General features: G+C 45.8%; 1 protein-coding gene across 1 annotated transcript in view; it reads left to right on the top strand.

Annotated features, from left to right (window-relative positions):
- The window catches only part of ACAA2 (acetyl-CoA acyltransferase 2), a 29,388-nt gene extending 26,942 nt beyond the window's left edge, over nt 1–2,446 (top strand). Inside the window, exon 10 of the mRNA XM_044431199.1 lies at nt 1,807–2,446. Within this exon, the coding sequence (XP_044287134.1) occupies nt 1,807–1,891 (85 nt within the window). The 3' untranslated portion in view covers nt 1,892–2,446. The remainder of the gene's footprint in view (nt 1–1,806) is intronic.
- The last annotated feature ends 17,481 nt before the right edge of the window (nt 2,447–19,927 follow it).

Genomic DNA, 19,927 nt, shown 5'->3' with positions numbered 1-19,927 from the left:
CTCTCCCTCTCCCTCTCCCTCTCCCTCTCTCTCCCTCTCTCCCTCTCTCCCTCTCTCTCTCTCCCTCTCTCCCTCTCTCTCTCTCTCTCTCTCTCCATACCCTGGAATGCCTAGCATAGAGACCGAACACACGCTTTGGATCATCTCACCAAGTAAAATAGCATGTAGGTGGAGCAGCTTTCAGCCTTTAAAGCTTCTAATGCACAGAATCTAACATGAAGAACCTGGAGGGGCAAACCCCCTGGAGCTTTAAGTCTGGGTCCCAGGGCTGTGGTCTGAAAGCATTCCCTGCTAAAGCTAAACAGGTCTGAGTTTGGCCAGTGTCTGGCCAGGAGACCATCTTGAAGTCTTGCGCATCCACCTGGAGTTCATCTGAAGACAGGTGAGTTGGGACTGGCTGGTCTCTTCTCCTCCCTCCATTGAGCATGTCCAGCTGCTTGTTTACTTGAGGAAGCCGTTCTCCCAGTCCTGTGTGAGTGGAAGTTCTTTTTTTTTCTTAATCATATCTATCTATCTATCTATCTATCTATCTATCTATCTATCTATCTATCTATCTATCTCTTTATTAAAAGCTTTTCTATCCCGTCCCCTACAAACGTCTCGGAACAGCTTACAATATTATTATTATTATTATTATTATTATTATTATTATTATTATTATTATTACATTTCTATGCCGCCCCTTGCCGAAACCTCGGGGGGCTTACAACATGATAAAATACATTGAAATACAATAGTACATAATAAATTACCATTAAATATAAAAATACAAAAAATACATTGATTTACAAATACAAAATTAAAATTATCAGTATAAAATAAAAATATAGGAGGAGAAAGAGAAGGAAGAAGAAGTTGCCCAGGCCAGATCATATGTTTTAACAATTGAAATGAGTAGAATAAAACCCCACAGCATCCGAACATTAATATACTAAAACCCCAGTTAAAATCAATTAAACATAAAATAGCGGGAAAATAAAGAGTTTTGCCTGACACCGGAAAGAAAATAACATTGGCACCAGGTGACCCTCTCTGGGGAGTGTATGTAGGAATTTTCTGGGCACTTCCATCAGGTTTTGTGGACTTTCCTGTGAAGCTAAAAGGCTACACCTTCTGTCCAAACCCTTCAGAATGCAGAACAGGTGGCACAGGTGTGGCCTCCCAGAGCTATTTAGGGATCTTCTTTGTTCTCTTGCTTTTTCCCCCCTTTTTATTTTTTTAAACAGAAGTAAAAAAAGCATAAATACAACACAGCACAGAAATGATAATATAACATAGCAAAAACACAATAATTATAGAGTAAAAAAGTACCCCCACCACCCTGGAGACCAATAGTACCACCACTTAATTCACATATTGTAACAATTAATAATCTATAATATACTTCAATTATATCCATATCCCCTCCAGAAATTCATATAATCTTGCTTTGCCTTCTATCAGTATTGCTTTTACAAAAACTTCCCGAATTTCATTATATTTACTTGCTTTCATTAACCCTTTTTTAATTTTTATTTCTGTCATCAGTTTATCATTAATTGCCACATTCCATATTTCATTATACCATTCATGCCTTTGCAAAACCCAATTCTGTTTCCACTATGTAACTATCACTAGCCTAACTGCCGTTATCAAACTTACAGTCAATTCTTTCTTAGCTTCATTTATATCTTGTTTTTCAATCAAAAGTAATAACACAATTCTCGGTGACATTTCTAAGTCTATATCCAAAATTTCTCTCATTTCTTTAAATACCATAATCCAATTTTTTTGTTATATTATCACAGTTCTCTTGCTTTCTTACAGGCGCCGTGGAGGTAAATATGCCATCGGTTCTGCTTGCATTGGCGGTGGCCAAGGGATAGCGGTCATCATCCAGAATGTAGCTTAAAGGACATGCTAAAGCCTCCGGTGGACGGATGCTGAGCTCCACACCACGTGTTACACGCTAACTCGAACAATTCGAAGGGAAGATGATGGTTCTGCTTGTGTGCAGCTTCAAAAACTGACTTGTATTAATGATCTGGCAAAGTGAAGAAAATGACTAGACAAAAAGCAAAGATAATCTTTAATTCTGCTGTGCAAGTGCAGCTATAATTATAACTGATCTGCTGCCTCCTGCTGAGTTCAGCTTTGATCCCATAATAAGAATAATTTTTCCTGAATAAATATGAAAACCCCAAGGATCTACCTAGCATACCTTACAGCACAGCAAAGATGTACCTGCAGCCAGTTATTTTACCCATATTGTTTTCCAAGCTGTTGCCTTGTCTCAGTGAAAGACTTTTTTTAAATGTAGGTCAACAAGGAATTTTGCATTGATAGAAAATGCAGGTTACTGTCAAGCAAATTTTGCATAAAGTGTGCCTTGTTCCCTATTAAGAAACAAAGTATGAGAAAACCAATGTGCCTCTCCATATAAAAATAAAAAGTGCATTAATCTGAAGGGTTTTAGTCTTCTTGTCTCAGAAGGTTTGTACGTATGTAAAGGATGCGGTCCATGGTCTCTAAGAGGATACTGTGGGCCCACGCCAGGCGATGTGGAGGCCATCATCCCCAGCCATCCAAGGAAAGCTCAGGCCACTGTTGCTGCTCCAACAGCAGTAAGAGCAAAACATTCCTGGAATATGCCAGGAACATCCATCGCATTCTCAATATATAGAGAATGCTATATATCTCTTGCATTTGCAATGTAGTCCAGCACTGAAATAAACGTGATTGGAAATGCGTTATTTGGGATAATGGGATAAATGCCATTGGATCAGGGCTATTTGTGGTGTAGTTAATCCTATCATGGCTTCCAAACACACATTCCAACCATAATACCTTTTTGCTATGTGGGCAGTGCTTACCAACATGTCGAACCGAACCAGGATTCTTGTAAAAGCGTCTGCAAGACTTTTAATAATGTTGCTTCTCAGTTCTCCAACCACAAGGTGGTGCATTTTTACCACTCTAGGGAGGCTGTTGCCCTGTTAAGTTGCAAACCTGTACATCAGTATGGGAAGAATCCTGCTTTTCTGTGTGCACATTTAGAAACTAAGGATTTTCCCTTACATGGAAACTTTTTATTTTCTTTATCCCATGGGACATCAGGAGTTAGCAGCAAACATTTCTGAAAGTTAGGTGCAATTTCATTTGGGGGCAACAGACTCTAAATAAGTTTTTGCCCAGCTCAAGATCCAACTGTATCCTACATTTGGGATCAGAGAATAATTGTTCTTCCTAGACAGAGACCACTGATTGTTGGAGACCTTGGCCACTGATCAGGAGGGGACCATCTTCAGCTGTGATGTGTGACTTGGCTTGAGAAAGCGGCTGTTCTTTTACTTTGCATTTTGTCTCTGTTGTGACCTGCGTCACTTAAGCGACTATTTGACCCAGCATGTCAAGTCACGTTGCTCAGCAGGAAAGGCACAAGCCTGCAGCTGGATGGGTGAGCACATGTGGAAGTGGAACGGGGGTTGGACTCAGTGGCCTTGTACGACCCTTCCAACTCCACTACTATTTCATTCTACTCAAAACTTTTAAAGCTTCGGCCACATTGCTAACCTCTCACAGGAATTCTGCAGGAGAGTGTTGCAAACTTCCAAATGCATATACTTGTGCAGTCAACAGAAACCCAGTTTTGCATCTTGGGTTTAGCCACTTCCATATGTACACCCACTGAAAATCAGGCTATTTCCAAATTTACTGCCATTCTTCGGCCTTTCCCCACTCTGATCCACTACCAACTATCTATGTCGGTTTGTGAATTGGAGCTGTATAGCAGTTGACATTAAAAGTACAGAAAAATGCAAGAAATAGCTGCAGAAATAACATTCAAATTATTATTTATTTCATTTTTGTACTTCTTGTAGCCAAGGCTGTCTGGGTGGTTTACAACAAAGTATAAAAATAACTACAGTAGATAAAAACATTAACAAGATTTTTTTAAAAAAATAATGTTTAACATAATAAAAATGAAAAGACAATAAAACAACCTGGCCCAAAATAAAAGGAAATGGTGTCAGACCCCTGAATGACCAGAGAGGTCTTTAAAGGCCTCCGTAAAGAGGGCTGTCTTAACCTGGTGCTGAAAAGATGGCAAATTTAGCACCAGGCAGAGGTGGGGGGGGGGCCACCATAGATCAGGCCCTCCCCTCCCCTCAGTTGCCACCCTCTGAGCATCTAGAGGGGTTGGCACTTGGAGAAAGGCTGCAGAGGTTGAGCGTAGTTCCCAGCTGGACTCAAGATCGATGAGTGGATGATGGTAAGTGTAGCTAGAAGCTTACTACCGAATTTCTTGTGATCGCGGTGCACCTTTTCTAGGAGTTCTAACATTGGCTATGTACTGGATCAACATTAAGTTTGTGCAAGTTAATACTGTCCATCACTCTGAACCACGGAGCTCCCTTTTCACAAGTTATGCTGGCAGTGGAATAGCCGCTGAAAAGCCTATTCTTTTTTTATTTACCTATGTACAAGATTTTTAGACTGCTCCTCATTCCACAGAGGGGCCAGAGGTCAGCGGCAGGGTGTCTGTTCCTGCCAAACACCCATGTCTTAAGCTCATTCCTACTGGGAAAATCCTGGGCTGGATGAATCCATTGTCTGGTTCCGTAGAAGGCAGCCTCCTCTGTCGTAACAAAATACCTGAGTGGTCCTTTAAAAAAATGGGATGCTCATTGAAAGTTGTTATTGAAACCTTTAGGAAGCACTTTTTTAAATAACGTCTTCAGCAGACACCAAGAGCAATATTTTGCCTGGCTGATCATCGGCCCAAGTTTCACAGAGGGAGCTGTGAAGGCACTTCTCCGATTGGACTCCAAGTGGACCACAAGTCTCTGCAGAAACACCAGGAGTTGTTTCTACTGATGGCTGGTGATGGAGAAAGTGTTCACAAACCAGGCCGTCTGCTCCGACAAGCCACCTGGGGAAGCTGATCCCAGCAAGCAAGAGGTATTGATGGCATTTAAAAGTTGGGGGCAACCTTTGATCAGAGTCCTGCTTCAGGTGGCAGAAGCCAGCGAGATCTTGGCTGACTCGCTCCTCCTCCTGCAGGCACTAGGGCCTCCTTCCCACTGTCCTGGTGGGCCTCCAACCCTCTGAGGCACGTTTTCAGGGGTCACAGGGAAGGTTGTGGGGGCAGGGGGGATCATTGAATGGCACCTTCCTCCTCTACCTTCCAGCAGGATTCATGGAGGGACAGACCCCTTTCATGTAAACAGAACTGGGCATGTTCAGCCTTGAGAAGGGAAGACTGAGGGGGTCATGATATCCACCTGAAAGTACCTCAAAGGCTGTCACAAAGAGGAAGGTCAAGATCTCTTCTTGCTGCTGCCAGAGTGCAGGACATGGAATAATCAAGTCAAGCTGCAACAATCCAGATTCAGGCTGGACATCAGGAAAAGCTTCCTCACGGTCAGAGCAATACAACAATGGAACCAGCTGCCTGGAGAGGTGGTGGGCTCTCCCGCACTGGAGACATTCAAAAAAGACTGGACAGCCCTCTGAGTGGGATGGTGTAATTTGGTGACCTGCAACAGCAGGGGGTTGGACCTGATGGCCTTCATGGTCCCTTCCAACTCTACTGTTCTATGAAGAATAAAATGGTGCTTCTGTTACTGCAGCCTATATCCTGATGCAGCTCAGCCATAGTCCTATAACATCTTTTATTCTCCAGGTAACATTTTCACCCTAAAATCTTTTTTTTAATGGGCTGCATTGTTGGAACTAGCCAGCTTTTGTGAGAAATGCATTTAGAGTCCTTAAGAAGGCGGGTTCGGGGACTAAACAGTTTTCTGATCCATTGGTGGGTTCAGTAAAATTGCAGATAGAAGCTGTTACACCACTAGACAAAAAGAATGTCTCACACCATAAATGTTTCTTTGCTTTCAGGATTTCTGATCGGGAGGGCAAGATGGTTTCTCTTAGGTTCTCTTCGTTGAACTCTGTATATTCTCTGAAATACAAGATTCTACTCAAGCAGGTGGCATGCAGCTAGTCCAGCTAAGCTGATTTTATTTGGAATTCTCTGTACGTGATGGTTGCCCATTAGTGTGAGGTGACCATGCTGAGGAGCAGGGGCACCACCAAGGTCATCCTGACCCCCCAAATAAATTGCTGCTGCCCTTAGGGGCTGTGAAGAATATTGTCCTATCTCCGGTGCAGAAGCAAGATTCAACCTCCAGTCTGGTCAGCATTTCCACAAGGCAGCGAGGTATCTTGGGCCAGGTGTCCTTCACTCCTTGTCTGAAATAAACTCGTTTTCAAATCAGGATATTGGGCTGCATAATTCTAAAAAGGAATTTCTCACTAAAGGATTTCACACATGTTTGAGTGGTCATTGCAAAGCTACACCTTCTGTTCTTACGATTTTCACAGTTTTATTAAATTCTGTCTTCCGGGCTTTGGCGTGAACCTCACGCACACAAAAGAGAAAGCACTTTTCCTTTAACTCCCTTTCCTAGAGTTGGCTCAAAGGAAGGAGTCCTCAGCAGAAGGATCTCCCCAGGTTGGCCAGACAACTTGTCCCCTTTTTGGCGTATGATGAAGCTATATAAAAAGGCAGCTCTCTAGGACCCCCGTGATGGAAAGTCTCCGTCCTAGTGGCCAAGTGTCAACACAGAAATGAGTTAAGCAACAATACAAGAAGGTAAGCACTATTTACTGATCTACTTAATTATATATAAAATTATCCCAGGAAATAACTCATTAACGAGGGCCCAACAACAGCATCTTAATCCCAAAAGTAGAACCCTTTACAAACTTAGAGTGGATTTCCCCTCTAAATCTCGGAGGGGAAATCCAACAGGAACTTAAGAGTTGTTGCACCCTTCTTCAAACAGAGAAGGGTGCAACTCAACCCAAGCTTAGAAAGGGGAAATATACTTTCTCTGTTTCTAAGAAATGAGTCATCCTGAGTTTGAGGGTGATAATTTTGCTTTAAAAATGCTAAAACATGCACAGCTCTTCCAAACTACATCCCTACTCAAATCACTTTGCCTGTTGCCACCTCCAATGACCCATTAACTACTGACCTCTCTCTGAATAGAAATTCTCACATTCATTATTGTCCTCCCCACTAAATGGACTAGCTCCACTCCCGGTGGCCCAACTGCCTTAGTTTTCCACATGCTGGGAGCTAGTACAGACCTATAGTTGAGACAAGGCCTCCCTTCATTTTTCATTGAGGCCCTCTAATAAAATTGGCTGCAGGAGAAGCTGGAGCAAGCTAACTGGAAGTATCTGAAGAGGCAAGCTTACAAAGCAGCCACCTGAGGATCTGCAACAATGGAATATCTGAGCCTCTCGGGAAACCAGTTGCTTCCCTTGAAGCCCCGGCTGCCCACCTGCAGAAGCTCAGAGAGGTTAGCAGAGGAGAACTTTGCTCTTCACCAAGACCCCATTTCTCATGATAGCAGGGGTACTCCATTTGCTCTCTGGAGTGCCCCTGCTATCATGAGAAATGGGGGTCTTGGTGAAATAGGGGGACATTTTGAGGAAGGTGGAAATGAGCCCTTGGGATGTACCCATTTCTTGGAAGATAACAGAAACATAGAAACAGCGCGAGTCAGAAGGAGCTCCCGGGCCATCTAGTCTGACCCCAGGTTCTAGCCAGCTCCGCTCACGACATGCCCACCATGTGGACGTCCAGCCTATCTTTGAACACCCGCACTGATTGGGTCATCAACCACCTCCCGTGGAAGCCCATTCCACACCCTCGGGGTCCTGACTGTCAGGAAGTGCTTCCTGGCATCCAAATGGAACCTTGGCTCCCTGAGCTTGGCTCCGTTGGAGCGCATCCTGGCTTCACCTGCAGGGAGAACAGGTCTCTACCCACCTCTGTGTGACATCCCCTCACATACCTAAGAAATTTTGAGGTTATAATCTGCAGTGAACAGGAAGCACTTATGCTTCCAGTCTCTTTCCGCTAGGGATGTTGAATCCCTCTCAGTTCAAGAACTGACTTCCATTCTGGAAAAGCTCTTGGGATCTGCCATCCACCGGTGTGCAGCACCAAAGGCAAAATGAACACATCCAAAATATCAAAAATTGCTGGCATACTTTAGCTTAAATCTGTTGCAGCCAGTACCTAAGCCTTAGGAGAGGCATGTCAATCTTTTCCTCAGAATGGGGGAAGAGACTGCTCAAAAGCTGGGAAGCCATGAAATGTTCGGTCCTTGTGGGAAGGAAAGGGGACTCCTAGGGAACTTCGTAGGGCAAGATGTGGTTCCCAGGCCTGCTCTTTATGCTGTCCTCTTTTTGCAAAATTTGCATTTTTCATATGAGTGTGCTTTGAAGGAGCAACACGTGCAAGATGTGGATGTACTCCTGTTCTACCTGGGCCACCCTTGAAGCCGAAGTCAGTCCAGATGTTCCCATACTGGAATCCTATGGGAAAGTCATTCAGTTCTCTCCAAGCAGGCAACCCCAGCTCAAGTGATCTGGGTCACGCCTTGGCATCTTGCTGTTCCAGGTGTGATGCTACATCCCTGATACAGCTCTGTCCTCATGGGAGAGGGGAGGAGGAGGAGGAGAGGACACCTCTGTGTTCATTCTGACTAGGGCTTGGTATCATCACTGAATGGGAGAAAGAACTGGAGGAGAGCCAGTCTCATTGACCGACTGACTGACTGACTGGCCACTCTCTGGAAGGACTCAGCCTGAACTATGAGGCAGTTCAGGCCCTTCTGGACCAACGGTCTCATGTCTTTCTCTCATTCAAAAACACCCAAGTAAGGCTTTGGAAGGCTGTGTGCACCACATGAAATAGCATCAGCTGAAATCCTAAAAACAGGGGTTTTTGGAGGCAGTCAAGCCTGTTTTCTGCAACCTGCATAATTCCACTGCAGATGCATTTCATTATTCCTGCAAAATGATGAAAACCAGAGTTCCAGAGGAGTGCTGTATGATGAATGAATGAATGAATGAATGAATGAATGAATGACTTTATTTTGGTCATAGACCAGTTGACATGGGATGGTGTCTTACTTGGATTGGGTTTAATTTCCATTGTGTTACCATGAAGGACAGAAACTCTTCTCAGAGTTTCCAGAGTGCAGGGCATAGAATAATGGGCTCAAGTTACAGGAAGCCAGATTCCGGCTAGATATCAGGAAACATTTCCTGACTGTTAGAGCAGGACAACTATGGAACCCATGACCTTGGGAAGTTTTGGGCTCTCCCACCCTGGAGGCATTCAGGTTGCAACTGGGCAGCCATCTGGGCGGGATGGTTTAACTGGGAGTCCTGCATTGAGCAGGGTGGAGGACTCCATGGCCTTTTGGCCCCTTCCAACTCCACTGTTCTGTGATGCTATGGGATGTTGCAAGCGATGCTGTCCTTGCTCACTTTCTGATGGGAAAGCTAAGACACATTGATTGATTGTCACTATAGTTATGCTACTGACCTTGAACAACGACAACACAGTAACAATCCCATCTGGATGCAAAAACAGGGGAATCTGGACTGCAGAACCACAGCTGGGACATGGGCAGCATTTGGTCCCTCTTTTCCTGGAATTGTTTCCAACTCAGCTGGATGTCACAATTTAATGTTATAACTTTATGACTGGTATGTGGATGTGCACCTCCTCTTCTTCCCTCTCCATCCCATTTTCTTCTGGAGCTTCTCTACACGAGGCACTGGTTACGCACTCCTGCTTTCTCACTGGCTGCAGTGTGAGGTGCGTTGCGTCATGCTGTCATGCTCCAGGGCTGCTTCTGCACTTTCCAAGCATTTTTGCAACTCATTTTTAGAGCAAGGAAAGCTTGCTATTACCTAAAAATGATGGAGTGAGTTCTCTAGAAAAGTTCCTGCATTCCACTATGACGCAATGGCACCTTGTGGTTGTAAAACCAAAAGTACAGAAAGGTGGAGAACAAGGAGGAAAAGTCTGTGAAGGAGCTGCTCTTAATTCCCCAAAGTATCTGGAAGTGAGAACTCAGTGAAGCAGAAGGTTAAAGCCCTCATGTGGAGAAGTGCTTTAGATCTGCACTGCTGAGGGCCGGGACTGTGCTGATCTGTTAGCTTCTTTCAAAGCCTTTTCAGCCAAAGTGTAGGATAAAAATGTTTTAAATAAAATAAAATGATTTTAACTTTGCAGTTTGTTTTGGATTTTTTTTTACTTCCCATGGTTTAGATAATCCTCAATAGTATTGACAGAAAGGTCTAAATGTCCAAAAGGCATAAATAAAACTATTATTAGCCAGTTTGATTTCTATAGAGAAGAAATTAGAGGGACGGAGTGGTGTCATGAGTGTTGGAATAAAGCTTCTGCATAATCTGAAGTGCCTCACCCTGTCTAATCTTGGAAGCTTAGGAAGCTTGGAAGGAATTGACCCTGACCTAAGCAGGGTCAGGCCGGGTTGAAATCTGGATGGGAGATTTGAGCTGTGCATTGAGCAACTTGATGGCCTGCTAGGCCCCTTCCAGCTGTATTATTCTGAGATTCTAAATCCAGGTTCAAAATGCCCATCACTCAAGGAGAGTCTGTCGCTCAGTGGAAGAAGGTTTGGTCTCCCGGTATGGAGGCAAAACTCCAGTCTGAGACACTGGAGATCTGCTGCCGTCCAGCAAACACATCACTGAGCTGGGTGGACCCCAGATCTGATTCTGTATACAGCAGATGTTGGGAAATTTCAGATAAATCATGGTAGAAAAACATTGCTTGCATGTGCCTTTGTGTTATAAAATCAAATATACACCTCTTTCTCACAAAGCAGCAAAATTCCCAGCCAGGTTGCTGTTTAGCGTTGCTGTTGCCTTGAGAAGATGGAGGAAACTGCTGAAGGAACTGCTGGAGGCAAATACCTGTGAAAAATGGAAGCAATGGCTCCCATTTGCTTCTGAATGGGCCCACCTAAGTCCCACGGAGGCAAGCACCTGCTGCGTGTAGTTGCCAAACCAGACTTCCTGAATGGCTCCTCCATCATGTTTAAATGGACAGACCCGGCTGGCCTGAACTGTCAAGCATTTGCTGGACTGACCTATCAATACAGCAATCAGTAATGTTTTCCATCCTATTGTTACCAGTATTTCTGATCAGTTTAGAACATTATGTCATGCCTAAAGACATCAGGAGGCTATTGTATCAACACTATCGGGAAACTTCACACTCTGTATTGGTGCACGTGACCAGCAAGCGTCTGTACATGGGCTGCGATTTTGTGGTTGAGTTTGCCTCTACCCAGTAATATTTTATCGCTAGTGACTGCAGGTACTGGGGCACCAATCAATAAAGCAGCAGAGGGTCAAATGTTTGATCTTTCCCACGGACCTGAGTGTTTATTTCCTTCTCACAAATTGAAAACCGAGAATCTGTCACAGGCTGTCTTCCTCATGGTGACAGAATTCCGCAGTTAAAAACGGGGGAGTGGGTGGAGGTATCAGAGTTCATTGCTCTAGGCTCTTTGCTGGGTGGGCGACGCAGAAAGCAGATGGCCAAACACTGCACTGGGCATCGGCTGCCAGTCAAAGCCAGCTTCCTAGGACAGTTTGCTGGCCTTTCCAGCATTGCAGAAGTCTCACGACAATGGACACGGCCCACATTCATCAAAGGCTGTCGGAAGAGCTGCCCTTGGCTGCCGGCCCATTCCACATGTGTTTTCTCCTAGGGAGGAGACAGCACTTCGGCTCGTCTCTGTTTGGGCTGGGCTGCTTTGTTCCCCGTCGCAACAGGGGGGCCACCAAGACGCTGGCAGCCGTTCAAGCAGCCCTTGTGTTAACTGGGCTTGGGTGTGAGGCGATGGCAGGCCTGCCGTTCTGGCGCGGCTTCTGAGGAACAGGGGGATCTGCATGACTGCCCATTTGGACGCTACTTCAGACATGCTGTCCCTCCTCTTAACCCTGATGCCCCATGACAAACCAAGATGATCTGTTCATTAGACAGGCAGTAAATGCTTTATTAGGCAGAGGGGGTCTGCACGGCATTGACTTGGCATTAATGAGAGTCTGGGCTTCGATAAACACCAGGCAAGACCCTGCATTAAAATTAATCCCGGGCTTTGCTAAACGGCGACTCGCTCACAGACCCAAGCTGCTGAATTTTCTTTGAATTGCTTTACAAATAGAAATGATCGTCAAGTTCAGTTGGAAGGAACAAGAGGACTTGATGACTTTATTGATTTATATATATTTCTCTGGCAGAAATGCACTTGCTCTCGCTGGTTCTCTGTGCATAGATGGAGGCGTGCATGGTTAACCACACGACTCGCACGTTTTGGCATCCTTCCAGGTGTCACTTCCTCAGACACAGAGACGGATGAAAGCCATGCCATCGCACTCATCGGCGAGGCGAGGGCTCCAACGGTGAGCAAGAAACAGGATTTTGATGAAACACTGAGCGGCGCTAGTCCACAGGAGTCCTTCTCTCCCCTGCTTGGCCCTCCATTACTTTCGACCCCGTCCCAGCAGCTGCAGCAAATACAGCGCGTTCCATGTTGCTTCACTTGAGGGAAAGCTGTAAGACTCGCTTCCACGGATCCCGGTGGGAGTGGCTTCTTTCTGCAAGGCACTTAGAGCAGACAGGTGGCTCTGAGAGTTATCAGACACTCTAGAGCTCTTGGTTACAGGGACATCTCACACCCAAAATGTTTTAATAAATAAATAAATAAATAAATAAATAAATAAAGTTTGGCTTCCTCTGGCTGGAAAGGTCCCTAGCAACATATGGCATTTTTCTAGTGTTTGGCCTTAAGTACAATTACGCAAGTTGAGCATAACCCTTGTATGGACAGCATTTCCCTTGTCCCACATCAGATCGCCTGAGAAGAGACTCCGAGGGGATCTGTTGGCGACATACAGGTACGTGAGGGGGTGTCACACAGAGGTGGGTAGAGTCCTGTTCTCCCCTGCAGAGGAAGGCAGGATGCTCTCCAACAGAGCCAAGCTCAGGGAACCAAAGTTCAGTTTGGATGCCAGGAACCACTTCCTGACAGTCAGGACCCCGAGGGTGTGGAAGGGGCCTCCACGAGAGGTCATTGAGGCCCCATCGGTGCGGGTGTTCAAGGATAGGCTGGACGTGCACATGGTGGGCATGTCATGAGCGGAGTCGGCTGGAGCCGGGGGTCAGGCTAGATGGCCCGGGAGACCCCTTCTGACTCACTCTATGTTCTATGTTTCTATGAGATGCACCCTAGGATCCCAGGGAATCCAGTTCAGCATTCCCCAGATACTTTCATTGGCCAGTTCAGTTCTCTTTCTGCCTTTTGGCTTCAGGCAGCTGTTTCCACTGTTTTATTCATGCACAGGTTTTCAGCAGACCCTTCCACCTCCCTGTAAAGAGATGGGTGCTCACCTTCTCACCTTCTCTCTTCTTTTACAAGCCTGCAACATTTTCACCCCAGGAAATCATCCATCTAACAATTAGTGTCCAGAAAGACACTTTCACTGATGGTTATTAAGAATGTTTCAACCAAAGGCCATAGTGCAACCAAGTTAGAAGACAATGTGCCATTTTCCTGTCCTTTTGTCCTTAAGATATTTTCTGCAGTAAGCAAAATTGATGGGAAGAAAACATAGAAGGGGTTGCAAAAGGAATGCAATGACATTGAGCGCCTCTGTAAAATTCTGTGAATAGAGCAGGGAGACAGCAGGGAAAAACCCACCCCCAAAAACATGCTGCTCTCTGATGAGACCATTGAAACACCACGTCCCGATCAGCCGTGCTTCAGGGCCCTTCCGCAACTCCTCTTTGGCAGTCCTGTGCAAGAAAGAAAAATATGAAACTATGGGGTCTAGTAAAGGAGAGGAGAATCCAGCATGAAAAAGCAGGGCTGCAATTTCTGCCCTCCCACGGGTACATCAAAGTTTGCTCGGGGATGTATGAGTTGCTCGTATTCAACCCAGCCCCCATCCACCCCCATGCCAGAGATACTCTGAGTTTTGGCTTAATCTACAGACTCCAACGGGCATTGGTTCCCGAGGAGTCAGGCCATATTTCACTAGCAGGAAACATGAGACCCACCAAGAAGGCCAGTGGGCAAATGCTGTGTCAGCTGGATGAATGAGAATCACCAAGTGGCTAGCTTCTCTCTCCCCGTGATTGGAAACTGCTCTCCAAATAGCAAGCAAACTCCCCTTCCCCTTTCCTCCTTGCCATTATGCCAAGAGTGCTGGGCAATCCCCGTGGAGCCATTCCAGGCTCAGTTCCTTCAAGAGCATAGAACAGAGGATGACTGGAGTGGTTTCGTAAACAATTTGCTTATTTCTAAAGAGAGACGGTTCTGGTCGTCTCGCTGGAACATTTCCCAGCCTCCTGCTCTCGGATTGTAGGGCTATAGCTTCCATCAGCCTCAGATAAATGATAGGGCTAGTAGTCCAATGCATTTGGAAGGCAGCAGAGTCTCATGAGCTGAATAAGGGGCTGGAGAGAAAAACGGAAACCCTTGTAGCTTCTTAATTTGTAGGGTGATGTGGGAAAAGGTAATTAAAGCAAGACCTAATAAGAAGTTAATATAATGGGTAAAAATGGGAAGAACTCTGGTTCTTGAGGTTCTTCCTGAATAAGGTTTTTGATTGTTATTAGACACAAAGTAGAACTTCTTCAGAAAATGCAATTGTTGTGTGGTGTCAAGTCATCTCCAATTTAATGGCGATCCTATACATGATCCTATACTCCAAAATGCCCTGTCTTTGACATCCCTGCTCGGCTTTTGGAAGTCCAAGGCTGGGGCTTATGGAATTGATCCATCTCACAGTAGTTCTTCCTCTGCTTCTCATTAAACCAAGCTAACATTTGGAATTTACAGCCATTGGCCACCCTGCCTAGGTAGACAAGTGTCCTTTGTTTCAAAATCAAGCTTTCCTAGTTGTGCTCACACAGAGATAACCCTGCACAGGCACTCCTCATTACTGCCCTAATTAGCAGAATACTCCACTGGGTCCCATCAAGGCACAAGGAGGGCCAGTTTCTCCTGCCCTCAAAGAAGTCACACACTTTGATTAACCCTTTGCATCTATCACTCTGGCAAAAATATCTGCATGGAGGATGCTGTCGTGCCTATGCAGGAAGGGTTCTATGCAATCCAGAACCCTGATGCCACTGGGTTCTAGATCACAAGGAAGCCTTTGGGCAGAGGTTCCTTCCCTGGAAGCAGTGACATGAACATGGGGTGTTTGGGGTAACTTGCTACATTGCTGGGGCAACTGGTAAGGTTAGGAAGGCAGGTAGAAGCAAAGTTCTTCTAAATAAGATTACAACGAGGTGTGGCTGCTTCACTCCTGGAAGTCACAATGGGGTGTGGCTAATAGCACAATAATAGGGGCTAGAATGCCAATATAAGCTTTAAAATATTACGCCACGCTTGCTTACGTGTATGTGATGAATTTCTCAGTAGTAGCTCCCCTGGCAAGAGCAGCATGTCTACTCGAATAATTCCCTCCACCCACAGCGCTGTCTGGCCCATGCTAGAAAACCACCTTCAGAGTTGTCTTTAAGACAGATTCAGGCTTGCAGGACCTGCTCTGGGTTGGGTGCAGCTTTAAACTGCCTCACCTGCGCCAGCAGAAGTGGGTGTTCCACCTCTTCCTTGTCTCTCCAGCTCCCTGCAAATGCTGCACAAAAATTCAGGAGTCCCTGCTGGTGTGAACTGGGGTGTGTGCGCAAGGCAGGGTGCGGGGGTGGATCTGCCCCAAATTAGAATTAGGCAGCCATGCCTTTCTTTCCTGGAGACGGTTCCTGGATACAAACAGTTTTGGTTTTTGAGAAGCCCAAAACATTTCCAGGAAAAGTCTAGTGCAAGAAATTCATTCGGAACGGCAGAGCAAAACGCAGGCACTGCCCATGCGCTCAGAATCCACTCCTGCTCGGCCGTGCGTTTTCCATTTCAGCTGTAAAATTTGGGTGGCGGTGAAGGGGTATTGTGTGCATTGCATATACCAAGAGAATTGTTCACAGACACTTTTGGACTCCTTCAACCTCCGCCATCCAATGGCCATAATAGCTCACACATGACAACACCTGCAGCTGGGACTCCCGCTTTTCCCTGTGAATCCTCTTTGGAAGGATAATCCACTACATTTGGGGATCATTGCTCTAAAATAAGCAGTCGCATTGTTTCAAATGCCGTGCTCCATTTCCCGACATTTACAATTAATTCTCTTTCAGACATACATTATGCATGTTAACCATTTAAAGAAGCCTTCCCCAGCCTGGTGCCCTGCAGATCTTTGGGACTTCAACTCCCATCAGGCCCAGCCAGTGTGGCCAATGGTCAGGAATGCTGGGAGTCATTGTGTAAAACATCTCCAGAGAACCAGGTTGGGGAGGGCAGCTTTAAAGTGTAGCCCCCACGAAGCCTATAAGTCATTCTTTCTAAAACTGGAGGAGAGTCCCTCCCACGAGGGAATAAACCCCAGAGAAGAGGGAGGGTGGATGACTGGGAAGGAGCAGGAGGGGGTTAAAACAATATTTCATGCTTTATTGGTAACAGACCTATAAACAGGGAAAGCTAAAGTCTTCCTGAGCTCTTTAAGAACAGCTAAATTAAGAGATATTGTAAGTCATGTTTTATTAGTACTGAAATAAAGCACAGCACTGAGCTATGAAATGCATTTAAGTGATTACATAAAGCCATGTGTTTGAACTGTTTCCACATTGGCTTGCTTGGACAGACCTCCTGCCTGAGAGCGTCAGCTGAGGGACCTCAGCGCATGGCAAAGATTCTGGGCAGCGGTGCCCAGTGGTGGGACTTCGGGGCAGATGGCCCACAAATGCAACAGAGCTGACTCACCACATTTTAAAGTAATGGGGCAAATTTCTGTCCAGAGGAGAGGGAGCCCAAGCCCAAAGCCTTCACTCACCAGGCTGCAAGGCCTGGCCAGACTGTTGCATTTCATGGCAATCCCTGTCAATGGCTCAGCCTGCGCCTGCTTGCACCAGAACGCTGCAAGGGGCAGGCGATGCAAGAAGAAACCTGCCACCCTGGTTGGATGCATTCTAGGAAAAATGACATTCCTTGGAGCCATTTAGTTAGCGGGGGGATGGGGGGAGAGCTATGGCAAAGATGAATGCCGTTATTCTTGCCTCACCCCCATAGCATTAGAACTTGGGGGTCACACTATGAAACTGAGTGATCTGAAAGATTTGGTAGATTCGGGATGGAAAGTGCTTCTCAACGCAACTCGGATGCTCTTTTGCTCCACATTGGCAGGCGCAAGTGGCATGACCGGCATGTCCTCTTCCAGGGCTGCTTCAAATTCCTCCCCGCAGGACACGGCACCCTCCTTTGCTCACAGGACATACAAATGCCCGTCAATGCCATCCCCTGCACCACACATGTGCACCTGAAGCATCAGGGGCATGCGCATTTATGCAGCACTAGCATTCATGAGCCATCTCTCTGCTTGAAGACATGCGACATACAATGATGAGATAAATACAGAATCACCATAAAACGGTAAAACCCTTCATGAGTTAGCAAGAGTAGCAGTGTACAGTCTGGAAGCTAGACCGCCTTCTTATCCATTTGAAAGTAAAAATTACATATGTACAAGGTGCAAAAGCAGGGCTTAGAGTGAGGAAAAGATTCAAAAAGAGCAAGCAATTGTCTGGAATAGTCAGGAAATCAACCAGTCTTTATCCAGAAAGGTTTGTGCTTGGGTTAAGGAAACTCTAAGGATCTGCACGTGTTCCTTTTCTTCACTGCAAGAGCGGTGGGCTGCCTGGGGGTCCCACGCCACTCATGCGGCCGGCTTCCCCCCCACCCCCACTCTTGCTCTAGCTGCTCACTTTCAGCAGGGGCTGTCCTGTTTTGCCTTGCTGTTTGCTTTGGTGGTGGACCCACCACTGTGCTGGGCTACCAGGGAAGACTTCAGGGGCGGGAAGCCGAGAAAGGCTGGACTCTTCTGTTCTAAGCTGACTGGTGGGGTGGAAAGGGGAGAATGCAGAGCCTCCCCCGGGGGGCTGTGTGAGGAAGGAGCATGAGGACCAGGGACAGGGCTGGCTAGTCGTAGTGCTGAGCTGCCGCCTTGCTGCACAGCTGTGATTACGGGAGCACAGCGTAGACCCGTGCGAGGAAATGTTGCAGTCCTGAACAGGGCTGAGCATGTGCTCAGAGATGTGTGCAAGAAGGTGCCACTCTAGAATTGGGAAACCCATCAGAACTGGCTTGCCTGGTGACTTGCTGATTAACTGAGGAAGCCTTCTTGCAAGATGTGGAGGAAGATGGGGCAGAGAGGCCTCAAAAAGAGCCCAAGGTGCGTTTGATGCACAGCAAAGCCAAGACAGGCAGTCAGGAAGGGCTGTCCTTGAAGACGGTCTGGCAGTTTCAGATGGTACAGAAAAGGGCCACTCGGCTGGTGACCCTAAGAGCAGCCCACATCGCACCTGTACTGAAAGATTTTCATGGGTTACCAATTGTGGCCCCAGGCCCAATTCAAGGTGTTTGTGTTGGCATATAAAGCCCTGAACGGCTTAGGCCCCGGTTGTCTTAGGGAGCGCCTGCACCTGTTTCTGCCCATCCGGCCTTTGAGATTTGGTTCTACCCGGTCTCCTGTGTGAGCCATCCCTTAGGGAAGTGAGAGGGACGGCCGCTAGAAGCAGGGACTTTTCTGCAGCTGCTCCCCGTATCTGCGATGCTCTCCCCAAGGAGATTCGCCTGGTGCCTTCCTTCCTTTCTTTCCAGCATCCGGAAGAGCTTCCTTTAAAAAAAAAAGAAAACATTTTAATAACTAATTTTCATAGGCTTCTGCTTTGTATGTTTTACTGTATTTTATTGTTGTTTTTAATGTATAATATGTTATGGTTTTTATTGTGTTTTTATCTTGTGTTGTAACATTGTATACCAATATTTTAAATAAATAAATATCTCCTGCATTAACAAAAGTAGTGAAGTTATTTGGCATCTCTAAGCATAAGACCTACACCTACGTGTTCAGGTAGGCCAAGACCCGAATGGCATGTGTAAAAATCAGCCTTCAGCTCAGCCCTCTTCGATAAGGATCCAGAAAACAGTGGGGGAAACAGAGCAAGGATAAATCTCCAGGAATTATAATGCAGTGAAAACCTACCACTTCTTCTTAGCAGCGGTAGCTGCACATCTGGCAATGCAAGAGAGGAAACCGCAAAGCGAAAGACTTGCCAGACCTTTTAAGTTGTGCATTGCAGAAGTACAGAGCTGTGTGACTCAGAAAGCAGTGTGGTGATAGCTTTTATCTGGCAGAATTAGTTCCTAATCAGGAGTAGATGAGCATGGACAGGAATAATTCGGCAAGGAGTTTAAGTGCAACATGATGGAAACGTTGCCAATACTGGATGTATGAGGTGTCACCATTGGTTTTTTTAATGCCGTGAAGCTTTGCAGGAAAGGTGATGCAATTTTTAAAAGGTGAAGGAACAGATCTACAACCGTAGGGGTTGGTCTCAAGAGCTGAGGAAACGTATGTTTGCAGCGCCTCCTGTTCCTGCTATCATGTTAGATTTAATATGCGGTCATGGTGTTTTAAGTGTAATGCTCTTTGTTGGAAAAACTAAAACCAGAAACAAAAACAGCAGAGGTCTAACTAACTAATTAAAAACAAACAATTCAGACCACCATTTAGTAATTACCCATGGTGGAACCAAATGTCATTATCTCAAATTGTCTGGTATTGGTTCACACATAATGCTAAATCACGGTTTATTTAACTAAGAATTATGAGTTCCTGGGACGTGTGGACTTGGCTGTGCTAAGAAGAAATGATTAATCGTGAAAATCCAGAAAGAGTTTGTTGTTGGGCTAAATAATAGGTTATCATTGCATGGGAACCTAGAAACATGGGTTGTTCGTGATTATTTCATCTTTAATCAATCTTACCTGCATTGCAAAGGTGCTTGCAACAGAAGAATGTGTAGGAGATAGAAAAAAAAAAATAACCAAGGATCGTGAAAACAATCCATTGTTTGTTTGATTGTCTGCCAGGCAAATCCTGGATAGGTTGACAAATCATGGGTTAACCTCTG

The sequence above is a fragment of the Varanus komodoensis genome, unplaced genomic scaffold, assembly GCF_004798865.1.
Source record: "Varanus komodoensis strain SLA01 unplaced genomic scaffold, ASM479886v1 scaffold22, whole genome shotgun sequence".
Lineage (NCBI taxonomy): Eukaryota > Metazoa > Chordata > Lepidosauria > Squamata > Varanidae > Varanus > Varanus komodoensis.
The sequence above is the reverse complement of the archived record's forward strand: the minus strand, read 5'-3'. Positions and strand labels throughout refer to the sequence as shown.